This window comes from Lactuca serriola, chromosome 5 (assembly GCF_051521515.1).
Source record: "Lactuca serriola cultivar US96UC23 chromosome 5, Lser_US96UC23_V15, whole genome shotgun sequence".
NCBI classification, from domain to species: Eukaryota; Viridiplantae; Streptophyta; class Magnoliopsida; order Asterales; family Asteraceae; genus Lactuca; species Lactuca serriola.
In genome coordinates this window covers 343,578,388-343,595,847 of record NC_136412.1, presented here as the reverse complement: position 1 = coordinate 343,595,847, position 17,460 = coordinate 343,578,388, and the positions used below count along the sequence as shown (strand labels likewise).

Here is a 17,460-nt window from a genome sequence, read left to right as displayed (position 1 = left end):
TCAGTTTTTTTGAGGACCCCTTTGTGTCAGAAACACGATCTGTCATCCCCAAATTTACTCTTTTTCAGAAACCCTATTTCAAGATCCATTATTCATCCCCATCATGTCATCATCTCAACAACCCACATCTATAAACCCTACCTATCTCAAGAGCCAGTTTGCGCGTCGATTTGTTCGAGCTCTAAACAACCTAAAGAACCAAAAAGGATCTGCTCATGATAACCAGATGCGTCGCAAATCTGGTCGTGTCAAAATCGCAGCGTATAAAGCTATGGCGTCTGTCGTTGGATCAAGAAGAGCATGGAGCCGTGCCGTTTTATCCAAGATCAAAAACCGACCACGAAACCAGGAGTTATTGCGAAGTAATAGAAAGCGGGCTGAGCATAGAATCATGACTAATCTTCATCATCGTCACCATGCAAAGGTGTCTATAAAGAGAAGAAACCCTAACCCTGAAAGAGACGAGGTCTATTTTAATCCATTTAAGTATTCAGGTCAGGAATCGAAGCTCAGAAAATTGGTTCCTGGTGCTGGAAGCATGGATTCATGGTGTTTGGTGGATGAAACTGCTGATTACATAAAATGTCTTGCTGCACAGGTAGACGTCATGCAAACCCTTGTGGATCTGTACACTGCCACTTGAATATGCGCAAATATATATATATATATATATATATATATATATATATATATATATATATATATATATATATAACTGAATCAGTGTATTAGGATGCTTACACTTTGATGAAGAAGATATATGAGGATTGTTTAAAAGTAAGTCTACTTTTTCATGTAAAAGGTTGAATTTGTAACATATATGAGTGATGCACATGGTTTTACTTTTGTAATTAATTTTGTATATACTATTTAAGTGTGTTTGAATATCTATGGTAACTAGGAAAACAAATCCGGTTTCGCCTGGGGTCGGTTTTTTTTGGGGGGGCTTTTTTGGTTTTGTGTTCCTACGTAGGGTTGTAGTTTTATTTTTTTTTTATTTTTTTTTACGATTAAGGGATTATACATCAAAAAGGTGTATATAAGTGGGACAAAAGTAAATGAAATAGATTTTCATAAGCGAAATAGATTTTCACAACCATAATAATATGCTGCTAAAATATATTGATAATAATTTTGGATTGAAGTTGTCACGCTATTGTTAAGTGGATCTTGGCTTTCTTACGTTGTCATTGTCATAGAGTGTATGGTATGAGTGAGCTTTACCGTTTCATTTTTTTTATGTAAAAGGGGTCCAATATATATGGACAATTTTTGTACTACAATAAATCTATCAAAATATAAATTTTTTTGTAGTTAGACCAGACAAAAAAAATGTGAATTGGTTGTTTAGTTTTTATTTTGATGATGATCTTTATGACGGTTTGATTTTTTTTTTTTCATGTTTATATATTTCGGTGTTTCTTTATTTTATTTTTTATTTTTTATTTTTTTCTATTTTGTGTGTATATATATATTTTTTTTTTCAGAAAGTAAGGTTGTATAGTAAAATAGCAAATGTGTGGATTAAAAACGCCAATTCCATAAAGTAATGTGGTAAGAACTTGATGCGTCACATTTGGTAAGTGTCAGCGATCAAAAGTGGCAAACCCTTGAAACCTTTATGGCTAGTACTAAAGAATATCAATGCCAAAGGACCAAAAGTGCCAACTCCACAAACTAATGTGATAGAAAGTTGAGGAGGGACCGAAAGTGACAAAGTGTTGAAACTTTTTGTGGCAAAACTTTACGGACAATTTTTGTAATTTTACTTCAAGGATACTGAGCTATGCCGACGACACCTAAGCCGGCGACGAACGTCATCGCTACAGGTCTCCCTATCCCGACGACTTGTCGTCGCCATATATTTTGCAACATTTGACCAATTTCCTTTGACCACGATATATGTGCCGACGACATGTCGTCGCTACAAGTATGGCAGGAATGACGAAAATGTTCGCGGTATTCTGAAAATCTGTACCGACAACACGTCGTCGGGATAGGTATCAAAAAATCTATTTTTCATTTATTTTTATTCCATGTGCCAAAAAAAACAGAACAATGTAGTTTTATGTACGGCTATCCCGACGACTAGTCGTCGGCACAGGTTTTTTAATTTTTATATATATATTTTTTTTGTTTCAGCAAAAGACGAAACATCATCATTTATAACGGACCCTATACCGACGACATGTCGTCGGCATAGGGAGTTACCCTAAAAAAGACGCAGACTTCCTTCATTTGCACACAACGACGTAGTTACTTCACTCCTCTGACGAAAATCACATTTCAACTCCCATCACCGGCAATTAACCCCAGGTAAGGTTTTTTCTACTCCTATTTCGTTTTTTTTATTGTTGTTTGATAATGATTTTTACCACAAATTTGGGGGTTTTTTGTTGTATAGAGTAGTTCACCGGTGGTAAAGCACCATCGCCCGTTTTCCTATCTCAAGCTTCCCACCGACGAGTTGTTCATTGGCGACCCCGTTCCAGCCACCACCGGAGTTGTTCACTGGTGGGTTTTTCAACCTTGTTCATTTTTTTTCTGATTTTATTTATTTCCTGTGGCCACCAACGGAGGATTACCATCGACTTTAACTAGCCTAGTCCGTCCATCACAGCAAGAAAACGAAACACAGGTTAGTTTTTTATTTTTCTAATTTTTTTTGAAATTGAAATTATATATATATATATATATATATATATATATATATATATAAGTTTTCATGAAATTGAAATTGATCCTCCTTTGATTATAGAATTGTGTTGTTTGTTTGATATTGTGTTGTTTGTTTGGTATATGTATATTGTTTGTTGTTTAGGTTTATACGAATTGTATGTATAAAGTGTTAACTTACTTGGTTAATGTTATATAAAATTGAAATTGTGGTTAAAGTATTATATGAAATTCAAATTTGTTTAGGTAGATATGAAATTGAAATTATATGTATACAATGTTAATTTACTTGTTTAGGTTTATATGAAATCGAAATTTTGTATGATTGTGAAATATGTAAGATTGTGATCTTTGTGTAGGTTGATTTGAAATTTTATGTATAAAATGTAAAATATGTATGTTGTGCTATTCGCTTAGTTTATTAGCTTGAGTGAATGAAGTGATAAAGTGTTTAATTTTTAAGTTAAAATGTTTGTCATTAAGAACAAACGTTACAAATAGCAACATAAAATAACATATAAAAATATTTAAACAAATAAAAGTACATTTATTGAGAATAAAGTTTACTAAGTAAAAAATATTTAAACTACAAAGGTTTTTAATAGCGACATACTTTTTTTGGCTTGTTTATTAAAGTATTTTATTTTCATTTCTATTTGATAGTTATAAAATAAAACAAAATAATAAAACTACGTTGCTATTAAAAGTACGGTGCTATAACAAAACAAAAAAAAAACAAAATAATATTAAAAGTACAATGTTGTAATTGAAAAAAAATAAGATGTATATATACTTTAAACAAACTAATAAAGGTACATTGCTATAAAATTAAATTGACTCATTATGGGTTTAGAAGCCTACCGAAATGAATACTCTATCAATTTCGTTAGATTTCTACTTCTAGGGTATATATTTCTTTATATACTTGTGAATACTCTATCCATTATATTCGTTTTTTTTCTTAAACAAAAAGTCATGCAATACACATTCACATATAGCCAAAATACAATTTAACTATGTATACAATGTAATTTTTAATAATGAAACAGTAATGACGATCGATAAGAGTTGAATTCGTGAAAATCGAACGTCCCCAAAATTCTTGGAAGGTATAAAAAACTTTATGGAGATTGCTAGGAAACATGTTGACTCTGAAGACAAAGTGCGTTGTCTGTGCGTAAAGTGTGTGAATATGTATCAACAGTTGTTGAGTACGGTTTATGCCCACATACATGACCATGGGTTTCTAAAATCGTATATTATATGAATTTATCACGGTGAGAAGTGTCCTGTTTCGGATTTGGGCTACAATTCGACTCCAATAAAAATTCCAACAACTAATGAGATGTTTGATGTAATTGATGATGTTATGGCGGGACAAAATACAAATGAAGAAAATATAGAAGATGAAGGACGAGGAATGTACCCAGAATTTGATGCTTTGTTTGAGGAGCTCAATACCGAGTTATACCCTGATTGTGATATGTCTTCTTTAAACTTTTTGGCGAAGTTGTTGCATATTAAAGTGATTAATAAATGGACACATAGTTCACTTGACCAACTTGTAGAGTTGCTTTCCCGAAAAACAAGATTCCAACTTCATATTATGAAGCTAAGAAAAAGTTGAGAAAGATAGGGTTAGGATACGAGTCCATCCATGCTTGCAAATATGATTGTGCTTTGTTTTGTAAGGAGAATGATTCCATGCAATTTTGCCCGATTTGTAACGAGAGTAGATGGGTGGACACAACCATAGAGGGGAAGCGAGTACCACAAAAAGTGTTGCGGTACTTTCCTTTGACTCCAAGACTTCGACGGATGTTGTGACATCCCCAAAATCATGGCCATAAAAGACCATTTTAATTTATGCTTTTAAAATAATTTTAGAGTAAATCCATTGATTTAAAAGAGTTGCGGAATTTGTTCCCAAAATCAAAATATGATAAAATAATATTTATCAAAACTCGGGATGTCATGTTCCGATACAGACCAAAAAGCATAAACGACAAATTACAAGCCATACAACAGTTATATACAACTACATGCTTATAAACAAAATAACATGATGATTCATCCATCTTATTCCCTCGCGCCACTTCCTGTAATACAAATAAAACTGAGTGGGTCAGGCTTGGGAGCCTGGTGAGCATATAGGGTTTTCAACCCACAATAAATAATTATATTTAATTTCACCAACCAACAATAACCCAATTACCCATTCGCGTTATCCTCACTTTACGTCCCTGAAACAACATCTATCTCAAGGGACCTAATCTAGGATTTTCCATCGGGACAGACATTACTGTAAGGGGTTTCCTCAACAATAGATGTCCTAAAGGCAACCATGAGGGGGATAGAGTACACCGATGAACACATCGTTCACAACACCTACAGGTTATGAACCTGTCAGCGTTCCACTGGACAGTCTAGAAAGAGTCTGTGGTCATCATTCATACTCCGCTAGATGGCTAGATTAACAACATCAAGGCCTCTCATCAGTTTATCACACAACAACTATCTACCCAAGTTCTACCCAACATTTTGTAGATGACAATATACATATGCATACATATGCAACTTAAAAACTGATAAGATATTCATTTAATACTCATTCCAAATATACAAATTCATTCCAAGTAACAGATAATATATATCTATATACACATAGCACGTATTCACTAGGAGATACTTTATATCTATGTGTTAAAAGAAAAGGAATATACACTCACACCAAACATATACCTAATACATTCAATCGATACTTGTATTAAATCATGTATATGAAAGGGACTATGCACTCACTTGATCAGAAGATGATCGGACAGCACTACGGCTTGTACAAGTAGTATTCTTCAGTACGACATCTTCACAAAAAAACGGGCTTCTCGTGGGCAGAGCTTCGGCTCGGAAACTCTTTTCTTCTCAGGATATTCGGGCTTCGGGACTTGCTTCGGGTTTCGGAATGATACTGGGGCTTCAGGGGTATAAAATAGGGCTTAGAGAGAGTATCAGGAGTGGGAGAGTAAGATATGAGCAACCAAACTCGACTGCCCCTTGAATTCTATTTATAGGGCAAAAATGCTAGGCTCACCTCGTGAGCCACATATGCTCACCTCGTGAGCTCGATATGTCATTGCGTTCGTCATGGCCACTTACCCTGGAAGACGTCCACCATCTGCTCACCTCGTGAGCCACTAATGCTCACCTCGTGAGCTCTCACACAGCCTTAGGGTTCACGCCCCGAACTTCAGAAATTCATATCTTTTGCATACGAGCCCAGTTTTCGACGTTCTTTATATCCACATGTAGGTGAGATTATGCTCTACAACTCTCGTTTAGACTCCGTTGGCTAATTTTAAATTTATTTTTATTATATTATTTTTAGTAGGCCGGGACAGAAAAACTCCGTTATAAATTCGTAACTTCTGCATCCGACATCCGTTTTCGTCTGTCTTTTTACCGTTGCGCTACCATTGATGAGATCTTCGATTCTCGTTTAGATTATATTGGCTAGAAACCGCTCGATCTCAAATTGAGTATTCGGGCTGCATACTGCTAAGTCGAAACTTCGAAAAATCATAATTTCCTCATACGAAGTCAGATTTGGGCATTCTTTTTATGCACGCTCTCGGTCATAAAGTCGAAACTTCGAAAAATCATAATTTCCTCATAATCGTGAGCCACTAATGCTCACCTCGTGAGCTCTCATACGACTCTCGTTTAGATCATTAAGGCTAAATATCGCTCTATCGTAAATTCATATTTTACGTCATTCAGCATCGTGTCGGTTCTGTCGCGAAACTTCGATAGATCATAACTTATTTGTTATAACTCGGATTTCGGAGTTCGTTATATCTCCGGAATCCTTGTTTCGGCCACTAAAACTTTATGTAAAAATATCAGGTTTATCTCCCACTTAAATTTTGACGCTTATTTTATCCTTAATTTAATTATATCTTTATAAACAATTAAATAAGCACATAATTCACATAATACTCAAATAATTCATCTTTATTATTTCAAAAAGAGCTACAAATGTTAACCTAGACTATTAAATCAACAATAATGCCTAGCCTGGAAAAGCGGGTGTTACAATTCTCTCCCCTTTAGGATGATTCCGTCCCCGAAATCACACATCAACAAACAAATGCGGATAGCGACTCAACATGTCACTCTCCGTTTCCCATGTGAGATTTGGCCCATTCGTATGTTTCCAACGGACAAGCACTAATTCAACCATCTTGCGTCGTAAGTTCTTAGTCTTTCAGTCAATGATTGCCTCAGGATCTTCAATCAACCTCTTGTTCTCATCCAATCTTAATTCAGAAATTGGAATTATGTCGGGAACTTCTCTTGTGAACTTCCTCAAATAACACACATGAAAAATGTTATGAATCACATTCAGTTCTTCTGGTAGTTCAAGCTTGTAAGCTTGGTTCCTAATCCTCTGGAGAACTTTAAACGATCTGATAAACCTTGGACTCGACTTTCCCCTTTTACCAAATCTTATAAGTCCCTTCCACGACGAGACTTTAAGCAAAACCGAATCTCTAACTTCAAAAGTCATCGGTCTTCACTTCTTGTCAGCATAGCTCTTTTGACGATCCTGAGCGGCTAACATTATTTCTCTGATTATTTTCAACTTTTCAGCGGTTTGATGGACCATCTCGGGTCCCATAAACTGATTTTCTCCAGCCTCAAGCCAACAAGACGGCATACGACACTTCTGTCTGTACAAAGCTTGATAAGGTTCCATCTTTATGCTCGAGTGGAAACTATTATTGTAGGTGAATTCTACCAAAGGTAAATGTTCATCCCATTTACCATGGAATTCCAGGGTACATGCTCTCAGCATATCTTCAAGCGTTTGTATCGTTCGTTCGCTCTGCCCATCAGTCTGTGGATGGTAAGTTGTACTCAAACACAACTTGGTACCCAATTCCTCTTGTAGACTTCTCCAAAATCGTGAGGTGAAACGGCTGTCACGATCTGACACAATCGTTAGTAGAACACCGTGAAGCCTCATAATTTCCTTCACATAAGAATTCACAATTTTATCCATAGACCATTTCTCATTGGATGTTATGAAATACGCACTATTAGTGAAGCGATTAACGACCACCCAAATCATGTCGTGACCGTTCTTTGTTCTAGGCAGTTTAGTGACAAAATCCATAGCAATGTCTTCCTATTTACCCATAGGCACAGGTAAAGGTTCTAAACTCCTGTATGCTTTCTGATGTTGTGCCTTGAACCGCACACATGTCACACACTCTGTCAAGTACTTTGCAATATCAAGCTTCATCGTCGGCCCCCAGTAATAGGGTTTTAGATCCCTATACATTTTAGTGCTATCGGGATGAATTGAGTAGATGGTTTTGTGAGCTTCTTCCATCAAAAGATCTTTTATTCCTCCTGACTTAGGCACCCAAATTCGATCTTGGAATACCTTCAGTCCATGACCATTTGTATCAAACACCAACATTTTGCCCAAACGTTCCTCCTTCCAGTCATTCTTTTCAGAAGCTTCCTCTTGAGCTTTCTTTATACTTTCCACAATGGTCGAGACAACTTATATTCTCAACGCTCTTGGCCTTTTTCTCTCAAGATTGACTTTCCGACTGAGAGCATCAGCGACAACGTTTGCTTTATCAGGATGGTAAAGTATCTCACAGTCATAGTCCTTAAGTAACTCTAGCCAGCGTCGCTGCCTCATATTCAATTCTTTCTGACTAAAGAGATATTGGAGACTCTTATGATCAGTGAAAAGTTTGCACTTCGTGCCATAGAGGTAATGCCTCCATATCTTTAGAGCGAAAACTACCACTGTCAACTCCAAATCATGAGTGGGGTAGTTCCTTTCATGCTCATTCAGGTCGAGATGCATACGCGATCACCTTATCTCTGGGTCAAAGCACAGCCCAATCCAACCCCAGACGTATTGCTATAAACAGCGAAGTCTTCAACTCCATCGGGTAGAGATAAAATCGGTGCCTCACATAGGCTCTTCTTTAGCAACTCGAATGCTTCTATATGCTTATCACTTCAAGCATAAGCAACTCCTTTGTGAGTCAAAGCTGTTAATGGAGTAGCGATCGAAGAAAAGCCTTGGATAAACCTTCGGTAATATCCAGCTAATCCCAAAAAGCTTCGGAACTCTGTGGGACTTTTTGGTTGTTCCCACTTCATCACAGCTTCAATATTTGCTGGATCAACCATTATCCCTTCTTGTTTGACCACATGACCCAAGAATTGGACTTCTCGAATCCAAAAATCACATTTGGAGAACTTAGCATACAACTTCTCCTTCTTCAAAACTTCCACCACTTCTCGCAAGTGTCTGTTCATTAAATCCGTGAATATTGTTGGAGCATTGGTTAGTCCAAACGACATAACCAAAAACTCGTAGTGTCCATATCGTGTTCTGAATGCAGTCTTCTCTATATCTTGCTCTCTTACTTTCAGCTGATGATATCCTGACCCCAGGTCGATCTTTGAAAAATAACTTGAACCTTGTAGTTGATCGAACAAGTCATCAATCCTCGGCAACAGATATCTATTCTTTATTGTTGCCTTGTTCAGCTCTCTGTAATCGATGTACATTCTCATACTTCTATCTTTCTTCTTCACGAATAACACTGGAGCTCCCCAGGGTGATGAACTAGGTCTAATGAAACCTTTGTCCAATAACTCCTAAAGATGGATGTATCCTTTTGAAAGATATATGAAAAAACCTAAAAATTATGTCAGAAACAAAGCCAAACCAGAAGGTTCAATAGCAGAGCGTTATGTTGCAGACGAAGCTTCGACATTCTGCTCTATGTATCTTGAGGGTATGCAAACTAAATTCAACCGTGCTGATAAAAATGATGATCCCGGCCATCCAAAAAGGCAATGTTCTCATCACAATGTCGAATAATGTCGGCAAAGAAAATCGTTGAACTTTGTAAAGAGGCCAAAAAATCATTGCATTGGTTTGTACTAAGCAATTGCTATGAAGATGAGACGAGAAGCTACAAATCGTAAGTTTCTGATCTATTAAATACCTTTTCGATAGTGTTTTAACTATTCTAATTGTTTTGTCCCATATTCAGTGAATTCAAATCAGAATTGCTTGAAAGTGAATACAAAACGGAATTTACTTCTTGGTTCAAAGAAAAGGTAAATATGTTATATATTTATAATATAAAACTAATTTATTACTTAAACATACAATCTTATATTTCCTTACAGATTTGTTGTCTCCAAAAAGATATGCCTTCAGACTGTACTGACGAATTAAAGGCGTTGGCATATGGTCCGTTGCGTGCATATTCTTACACTGCGTGCATAGTAAATGGTATCCGATTTGTCGTGAATAGCCGTGATCTCCGACACACTACTCAAAATAGTGGTGTTGTTACATTCGGAGAAGATAGTACACCATTCTATGGTCAATTAGAGGAGATCATAGAGTTGCATTATTTATATGATAAATCAGTTGTACTCTTTCATGGTAAATGGTTCCATGCGTCATTATGTAATGGATGTTTAAAGACTATAAATAATATGATTCTTATCGATACCAGTCATGAATGGTATGTCGGTAAAACGTGGTATGATGATCAACAATACATCTTAGCCACACAAGCTGAACAAGTAGTTTATCTCTAAGATCCCACTCAAAACAATAACTAGAGAGTTGTGGAAGAGGTTCATCATCGAAAACTTTGGAATCATCCAAGTATCAGTATTGTGAATGAGATAGATGTCGTGAACAACACTCAATCAACTGATTTTTCCTTGGTTGTCGACTTAGGCACCTTGCCTACGCAGACGATTTTAGGTGAAGTTGGTGAATCAAGTGTGGTTGCTAGGAGGAATGTTGCTCCTACTATAAATGATGACAATTTCATTAACGATGACAATGACGATGATGATACGTACTCTTCAGATGAAGAAATAAATAATGAAAACTATGACAGTGATGATGATGTTGTACATGTATATTGTTCTAGTGATGAATCTGATTGACGGTATGTTATTGTTATTATATATCCTGATTGCTTATAATATTTGTTAAATTTTGAAATGTTGCTTATTTGTAGCTTTATTATATTTTCTGAATGTTTATAATAGTTGTTAAACAGATGGCAGAAGTCGCGAGGGGACACGGAGGAGACGGTGAGGATAGATCTCCACACGGGGTCGCACGCGGTGTACCATTGGGTTGCCAATCTTGTAAGTTATATGAAATTTTTAAGTATTAGATATATTAAAGCTTTAAATTTCTAGATTTCCAATTGTATATGTAAATATAGCACAAGCGAAGAATGTGAATGTGAATGTGCGTGGCAAAGGGAGAAACTTAAATTTGTATGATGAGTATGAAAAAAAACAAGTGTAGGCCTTTGGATTTGAGTATTGATATCTCTGGGCGGGCGTATCGATTTATAGGGGACAACGGGCAAATGTTTGTCAGACTGATCTCAAATCTGGTGGGATCACAGGTACCGTTGCATTATCATACTTGGCGTCGTGTTCCTACCAAGTACAAAGATGATTTATATCCCGAGCTAGAGGTAAGTATACAATATATTTTATATGTATTTAATTTTACACTTATTAAATATTTTTTACTAATCAAATATGTTTTTCCTTTTGCAGACTTATTTTGATATTAATAGGTTTCGGGGCACAAACTTGTGGGAACCCCTTCGAGTGGGTATCCAAGCAAATATGCAAAGAGCTTATCGAGAACGCAAGTATCAGATAAAAAAAATATTTTGATAGAGTTGGTGAATATCATAATGTGGAAGGGCAAGAAGATATCCACCACCTGATTGGACCGTCGAAGCTTGGAACGATATGATTGATTTGTTGTTTTTGACCGATGAATATAGACGTACATCGGTCAAAAATAAAATTACTAGGTCGAAACTTCCGTACACAAGTGCTCACGGATGTAGATCCTATGCTCAATGACGTTATTTAGAGGTAATAAAATACATTAGTATTATTTAAAATTGCTATTAACATTTGTACAAATATATTTATTGTTTTTTCACTTATTATAGGATAAATTGGGAATTTAGCCGCGGAATATTGAGGGTTGGAGACAAATGCGCTACAAAGAAGGTTCGGTTGGTGTACAAGTCAAGCAGAAGAAGATTGGGTAAGTGATAAACGAAATGAATGTGTTATTTAAATATATTATCATTAATTATAGTTTCTTGTTTAAGGAATATTATTATTATTTTAATGTTTAAGTTTAGTTGTTTGTTTAAATTAATGTATGTTAATTGATTTCTTTATTTTAGGAGAAAATTCAAGAGAAATATGAGAAAATGCAAAACGAGGTTGGGGAAGGCAGACAAGTAAATGAGGAAGAATGTTTAGAATGTGCTCTTGGGACGAGATGTAGACATGCTCGCAGGGTGGGTAGGAGACCAACCACCAACTTCAGTTTAATTCCAAATGAACCGACTTCCAGTTCCAAATCGTCCCAATCTCAACCTCAATCTCAATCCCAATTTGATGCACAAAAAAAGCAAGAATATTTGGAACAATATAATGCATCATTGGTGGCATGTATCCCGAACTTCCAACCACCAACATTTCCTAACTTTCTATTCAACTATAACACACAAGCAAGTACCTATCAACAATTTGCTAAAAGGATGGAAGAAGAAGGAGAAGAAGAAGAAGGAGGAGGAGAAGAAGAAGGAGAAGATGATTATGACAATGATGGTTGATGTTTTTTAGTATTTTGAACAATGTTAGTTAGCTACTTATTGTAATATTAAACTTGAATTTGATGTTTTGAATTTGAACAATGGTACCTAGTTAATGTATTTCAATTAATATATGTTGCAATGTTTTTTGGATTTGTTAAAAATGCAGGAATGGTAACGTACAAAATCCGTAATCGACAACTGTGGAAAACCTATACCGACGACAAGTCATTACAATAGCTTAGACCTTTTGCGACGACAAGTCATCACTATAGGTGTCCCGACGACAAGTCGTCGCCACAGGTTATTAATAAAACTTTATTCTTTTTTTCCGAAAATATGGTTGACAAAAGTTGTACCGACAACGAGTCGTCGCAATAGGTGGAGCTATGTCGACGACATAATGTACCTATGCCGACATGTTTATGCCGACGACTCTTTGCCGACAACATGTCGTCGGCAAAGCCTATACCGACAACATGTTGTCTGGATAGGGTCCGAATTCTTTGTCGCTATAAGGTCCGAATGTTGTAGTGTTTTTTAAACATATGAATCGTTTCTGTAAAAATACACAATGACCTTTTCTGTAAATAATAGGGCTAGTTTTTATAATTTTTTATCTACATAATGGCCAAACCTTCCAACATACAAAAATATTAATCATAGGGATTGCTTTTGTGAAAAAACTCATAGGGACATTTTCTATAAATTATAAATGTATAGGAACTAAATGCAAGGGCATCCCGTTGATTTTAAGGGCCCTGTTCGGAAAATAAAGTTGGGCCCTTAAACATAATTTTTTATATATATAAGCAAAATTCATTAATACTATGATAAGTCGATTATTTTTAGAAAAAAAAATGATAACATAGTATATAATCTTACATAGTTACATTAATCGCAATGCTCTAATAGCATTTTTAGAATCGAAGTTGTTCGCCAACTTGTCATAATAAATACTCTCCAAAATATTGTTTTCAATATCTACCAAATATATTGTTCTCAAAATCTATCATTTCCTAGTCATTAAGTCGTTCTTGTGAAATTGTTGACCGTAAGTACGAATTTAACAACTTCAATTTTAAGAAGCTTGTTTCTACAGACGCAACAACTAATAGAATAGTCAGCAAAACTCTATATGCATCGGGAAAAGAATTGACTTCTTCATATATTTTAAAACATCGGTGGATTAGTGGTTTCACTTGGTAAGAACTCGTCAACCAGATATAACTTCAGATTAAGTTCATTGACGTCAACATCTGATTGCTCGCCATATTTGAGTGCAACTTCAAGACGGATACAACACAAGTTAATATATTTGTCATCAAATCCCTTCAAGTTTTTGGAAGCAAAATCAAAATTCTTTCATATTTATTTTATTGTTCAGATCTTGTTTTAAAAGACGTCATCGATTGAAATTAAAACAATCAAAAACACAAGAAACAACATAAGTAGGTCAATTCTAATTTTAAAGCACAACAAGTGAGAATCATATTTATAAGAAAATCGATTATAATTTTTGAAATTGAAACAATTAATTAATCACTAATATAAAATTGAGTGATCTTATTAGATCTTGAAACTTACAAATTTGACCTTCGAATCAGATGGCGCTCACTGATTTTGAAACAATCAGTTAATCAACAATCAAACACACATACCCTCAATGACTTAATTAGCGTGTTCAAGAGGAGGAGTAACGTCATAGGGACTTCCGACTTAGATTAACGAGAATCAAAGGGCGAACTGACTTTCTCCTGGTGACGATACCCTTGAATCAATTTTGTTTCCGGACCTGGATTACTAGTGTACGATTATCAATCATATGTAAAAATTGGGGCCCCTCCATGACGTAGGCCTTGTGCGGTCGCCCACCTCGTACACCCTCAAAGACGCCTATGACTAAATGTGCTAATACTAAAAGCATTTGCGAGAAAAATCCAGATTGCTTTTGTTAATACGAAAACACACACACACACACACACACACACACACACACACACATATATATATATATATATATATATATATATATAGGGAAAGGTTATTTGGAAAACAAAAAAACCCTAAAAATCATAAAAATGCATAAAAAAATACCTAGAGATCACAAAACTTTTTTTTGACATTTTTTAAGAAAAAATCGCAGCTTTTTAAAGAAAATCGCTGAAAAAAAAAACTTTTTTTTTATAAAAAAAAAATAGCGAATTTTTATAAAAAGCTGCGATTTTTTCATATAAAATGTCAAAAAAAAGTTTTGTGATCTCTAGGTTTTTTTTATGTATTTTTATGATTTTTAGGGTTTTTTTTAGGGTTTTTTGTTTTCCATAGAACCTAAACCTATATATATATATATATATATATATATATATATATATATATATATATATATATATATATATATATATATATATATATTATAACTTTGATTACAAAATTAATTAAAATAACATAGTAAAAACTCAAAATTATTAACCAATTATTTTAAATAAACTATTAATTAAAAGATATTTTTAGTTATATAATATTATAATCGTTGATTCAAATAAATACGAAACCGTATAATCTGTATTAGTTTTATTTTAATGTTATTTAATTTAATGTAATTTGATTGGAAATTTAAATTTTGAAATTTGAAATGGATAATCAATAGATTGATATTTAACAAGATATTAATTATGATTCCTAGTAAGATGACACATGGCAAAAGTACAATCAACCTATTTTTTTATTAGAATATATATATATATATATATATATATATATATATATATATATATATATATATATATATATATATATATATATATATAGGGTGAGATTCGTTGATAACTCATAGTTATCCGAAAACCCGAGAACTAAAGGTGTAGCGTTAGATCAAAATAAACACATTAAGGGTTTGATCGTTATCTTAACAATCTCATTTAATGTTCAATTTTTTGTGTTATTGGAAAAAAAATTAGAAATTTAACATAATAAATCATATTTTAGATTTTTTTAAAATAACTTTCGTTTCTTTTTAAAATAAATGGAGACTTTTTTTTATTATTTTTTCAGAAAAGATAAATTTAAAAAAAATTGAAAAACTGCAGTTTTTTTTTTCAAAAAAAATGCATTTTTTTTTTAAAAAAAAAACTCCATTTTTTTTCAAAAAAACTTCAATTTTTTCAAGAAAAAATTGTATTTTTTTAAAAATAAGTAAATTAAACAAAAACTAGAATATTTAAAAAAAAAACTCTAGTTTTTTTAACAAAAAAATCAACGTTTTAGGTGTATATATGCATATTTTTTCAAATGCATATATGCATATTTCTTGAATTATAAACTTAATACTACAAGTATTTTATTCGATACAAAATAACATATAAAATAAAAAATGCTACAAAGATTCACAGTGTTATCATTTTCTTGATACCAAGGTTTCAATATTTTCTTCACTTTATCACTTTTTATATCTTCAAAATTTTCCACAAATTCTTCCAAATCTACAAGAAAAAAATGATTAATGCAAGAACACTCACAAAAATGCATATATGTATATTATGTAAGATTAACATGCGATTATATAATGTGATATTCACATGTGATTGTATCTTTATTCAAATGTGAATTTCACAAGAAATAAAACAAATAACACTCACACAAAATGCATGTGTGCATATAGACGTAATTTATGTGTGATTCACTCGTGACTTACATATAATTTACATGTGAATTACATGTGATTCATATGTGAATTACATGTGATTTATATGTGAATCACATGTAATTCATATGTGATTCACTTGTGAATTACATGTGATTCATATGTGAATTACATGTGATTTATATGTGAATCACATGTGATTCGTATGTGATTCACTCGTGAATTACATGTGATTCATATGTAAATTACATGTGATTTATATGTGAATCGTCTGTGATTTATATATGAATCACATGCAATTCATATGTGATTCGTTTGTGAATTACATGTTATTCATATGTGAATTATATGTGAATCGCATGTGATTTATATGTGAATCACATATAATTCATATGTTATTCACTTGTAAATTACATGTGATTTATATGTGAATCACATGTGATTCAGATGTGAATCACATGTAATTCATATGTGAATTACATGTGATTTTTATCGATCGAACATGTAATGTAACTAACTGTCTAGGTTACTGTAAAGGAATTGCACGTGATTCAAGAACAACAATTAATCAATAAAAAATGAACAATTTTTAGTAACTTTTTTTTAATTATTTTTGAAGAAATGAAATTTTTTAGTCAACTTGAAAATTACCTGTATTTTGGCTTTGAATCATAAATAACTAATAGTTAAAAACGTAAAGATACTTTAGACATATATATTTTTTCTATAATTTGCAATCACAGAATAAACAAAGTGTAGCTAGTTGTACATGTACCTTTTGGGATGGTGTAATTCAACATCATATAGTTGTCCGTGATAATATTTCCAACTATGTGAATGCTTTCCGGTAATAATTGAGTGCAATTTCAAGAGCCTATCCATCAGTCACAAAAGCCATATCCTACAAAAAAATACATACATACCTTATAATTAAATTTAAATCAAACAAACACAACAAGTAATTGCATCAATAATAAATGTAAGTCATTTGTTACCTTAGGTTCTTTTGTTATCCTCATTGTAAATTTAAATCAAACAAACACAACAAAATACGGATGATCTTTAACAAGCTAATAGTTAAAGATGTATAGATATTGAGAAATTGAAACGGAGTCTAGCATCACCTTAAGCATTCTCACCTTCTCACTATATACCAATTTATAACCCTATATATATATATATATATATATATATATATATATATATATACACACACACACACATGACTTATATTCTACTATCAAAATCACACCATATTTTATCTTTTCCTCTCTATTTTATCTATTTTAACAACAAAAATAAATATCAAGAATACAACCCCAAAATATGATAGAAGAAAATCTTTTGTTTCTGTTCAACCACGCCAACTAGAAACATTTTCACCTTCGATTCATCGATTCCGATTTATCTTCCCCAACTTGATGTCCT

At 33.4% G+C, this 17,460-nt stretch overlaps 1 protein-coding gene across 1 annotated transcript; it reads left to right on the top strand.

Annotated features, from left to right (window-relative positions):
* Positions 1 to 103: 103 nt before the first annotated feature.
* Positions 104 to 643, top strand: LOC145051070 (transcription factor IBH1-like). Its single transcript, XM_078999217.1, has one exon. The coding sequence runs from the start codon at positions 104 to 106 to the stop codon at positions 641 to 643; it is 540 nt and encodes a 179-aa protein (XP_078855343.1).
* The last annotated feature ends 16,817 nt before the right edge of the window (positions 644 to 17,460 follow it).

Coding starts and splice junctions, on each gene's coding strand:
- LOC145051070 (XM_078999217.1), top strand. CDS start 104: ATGTCATCATCTCAACAACCCACATCTATAAACCCTACCTATCTCAAG.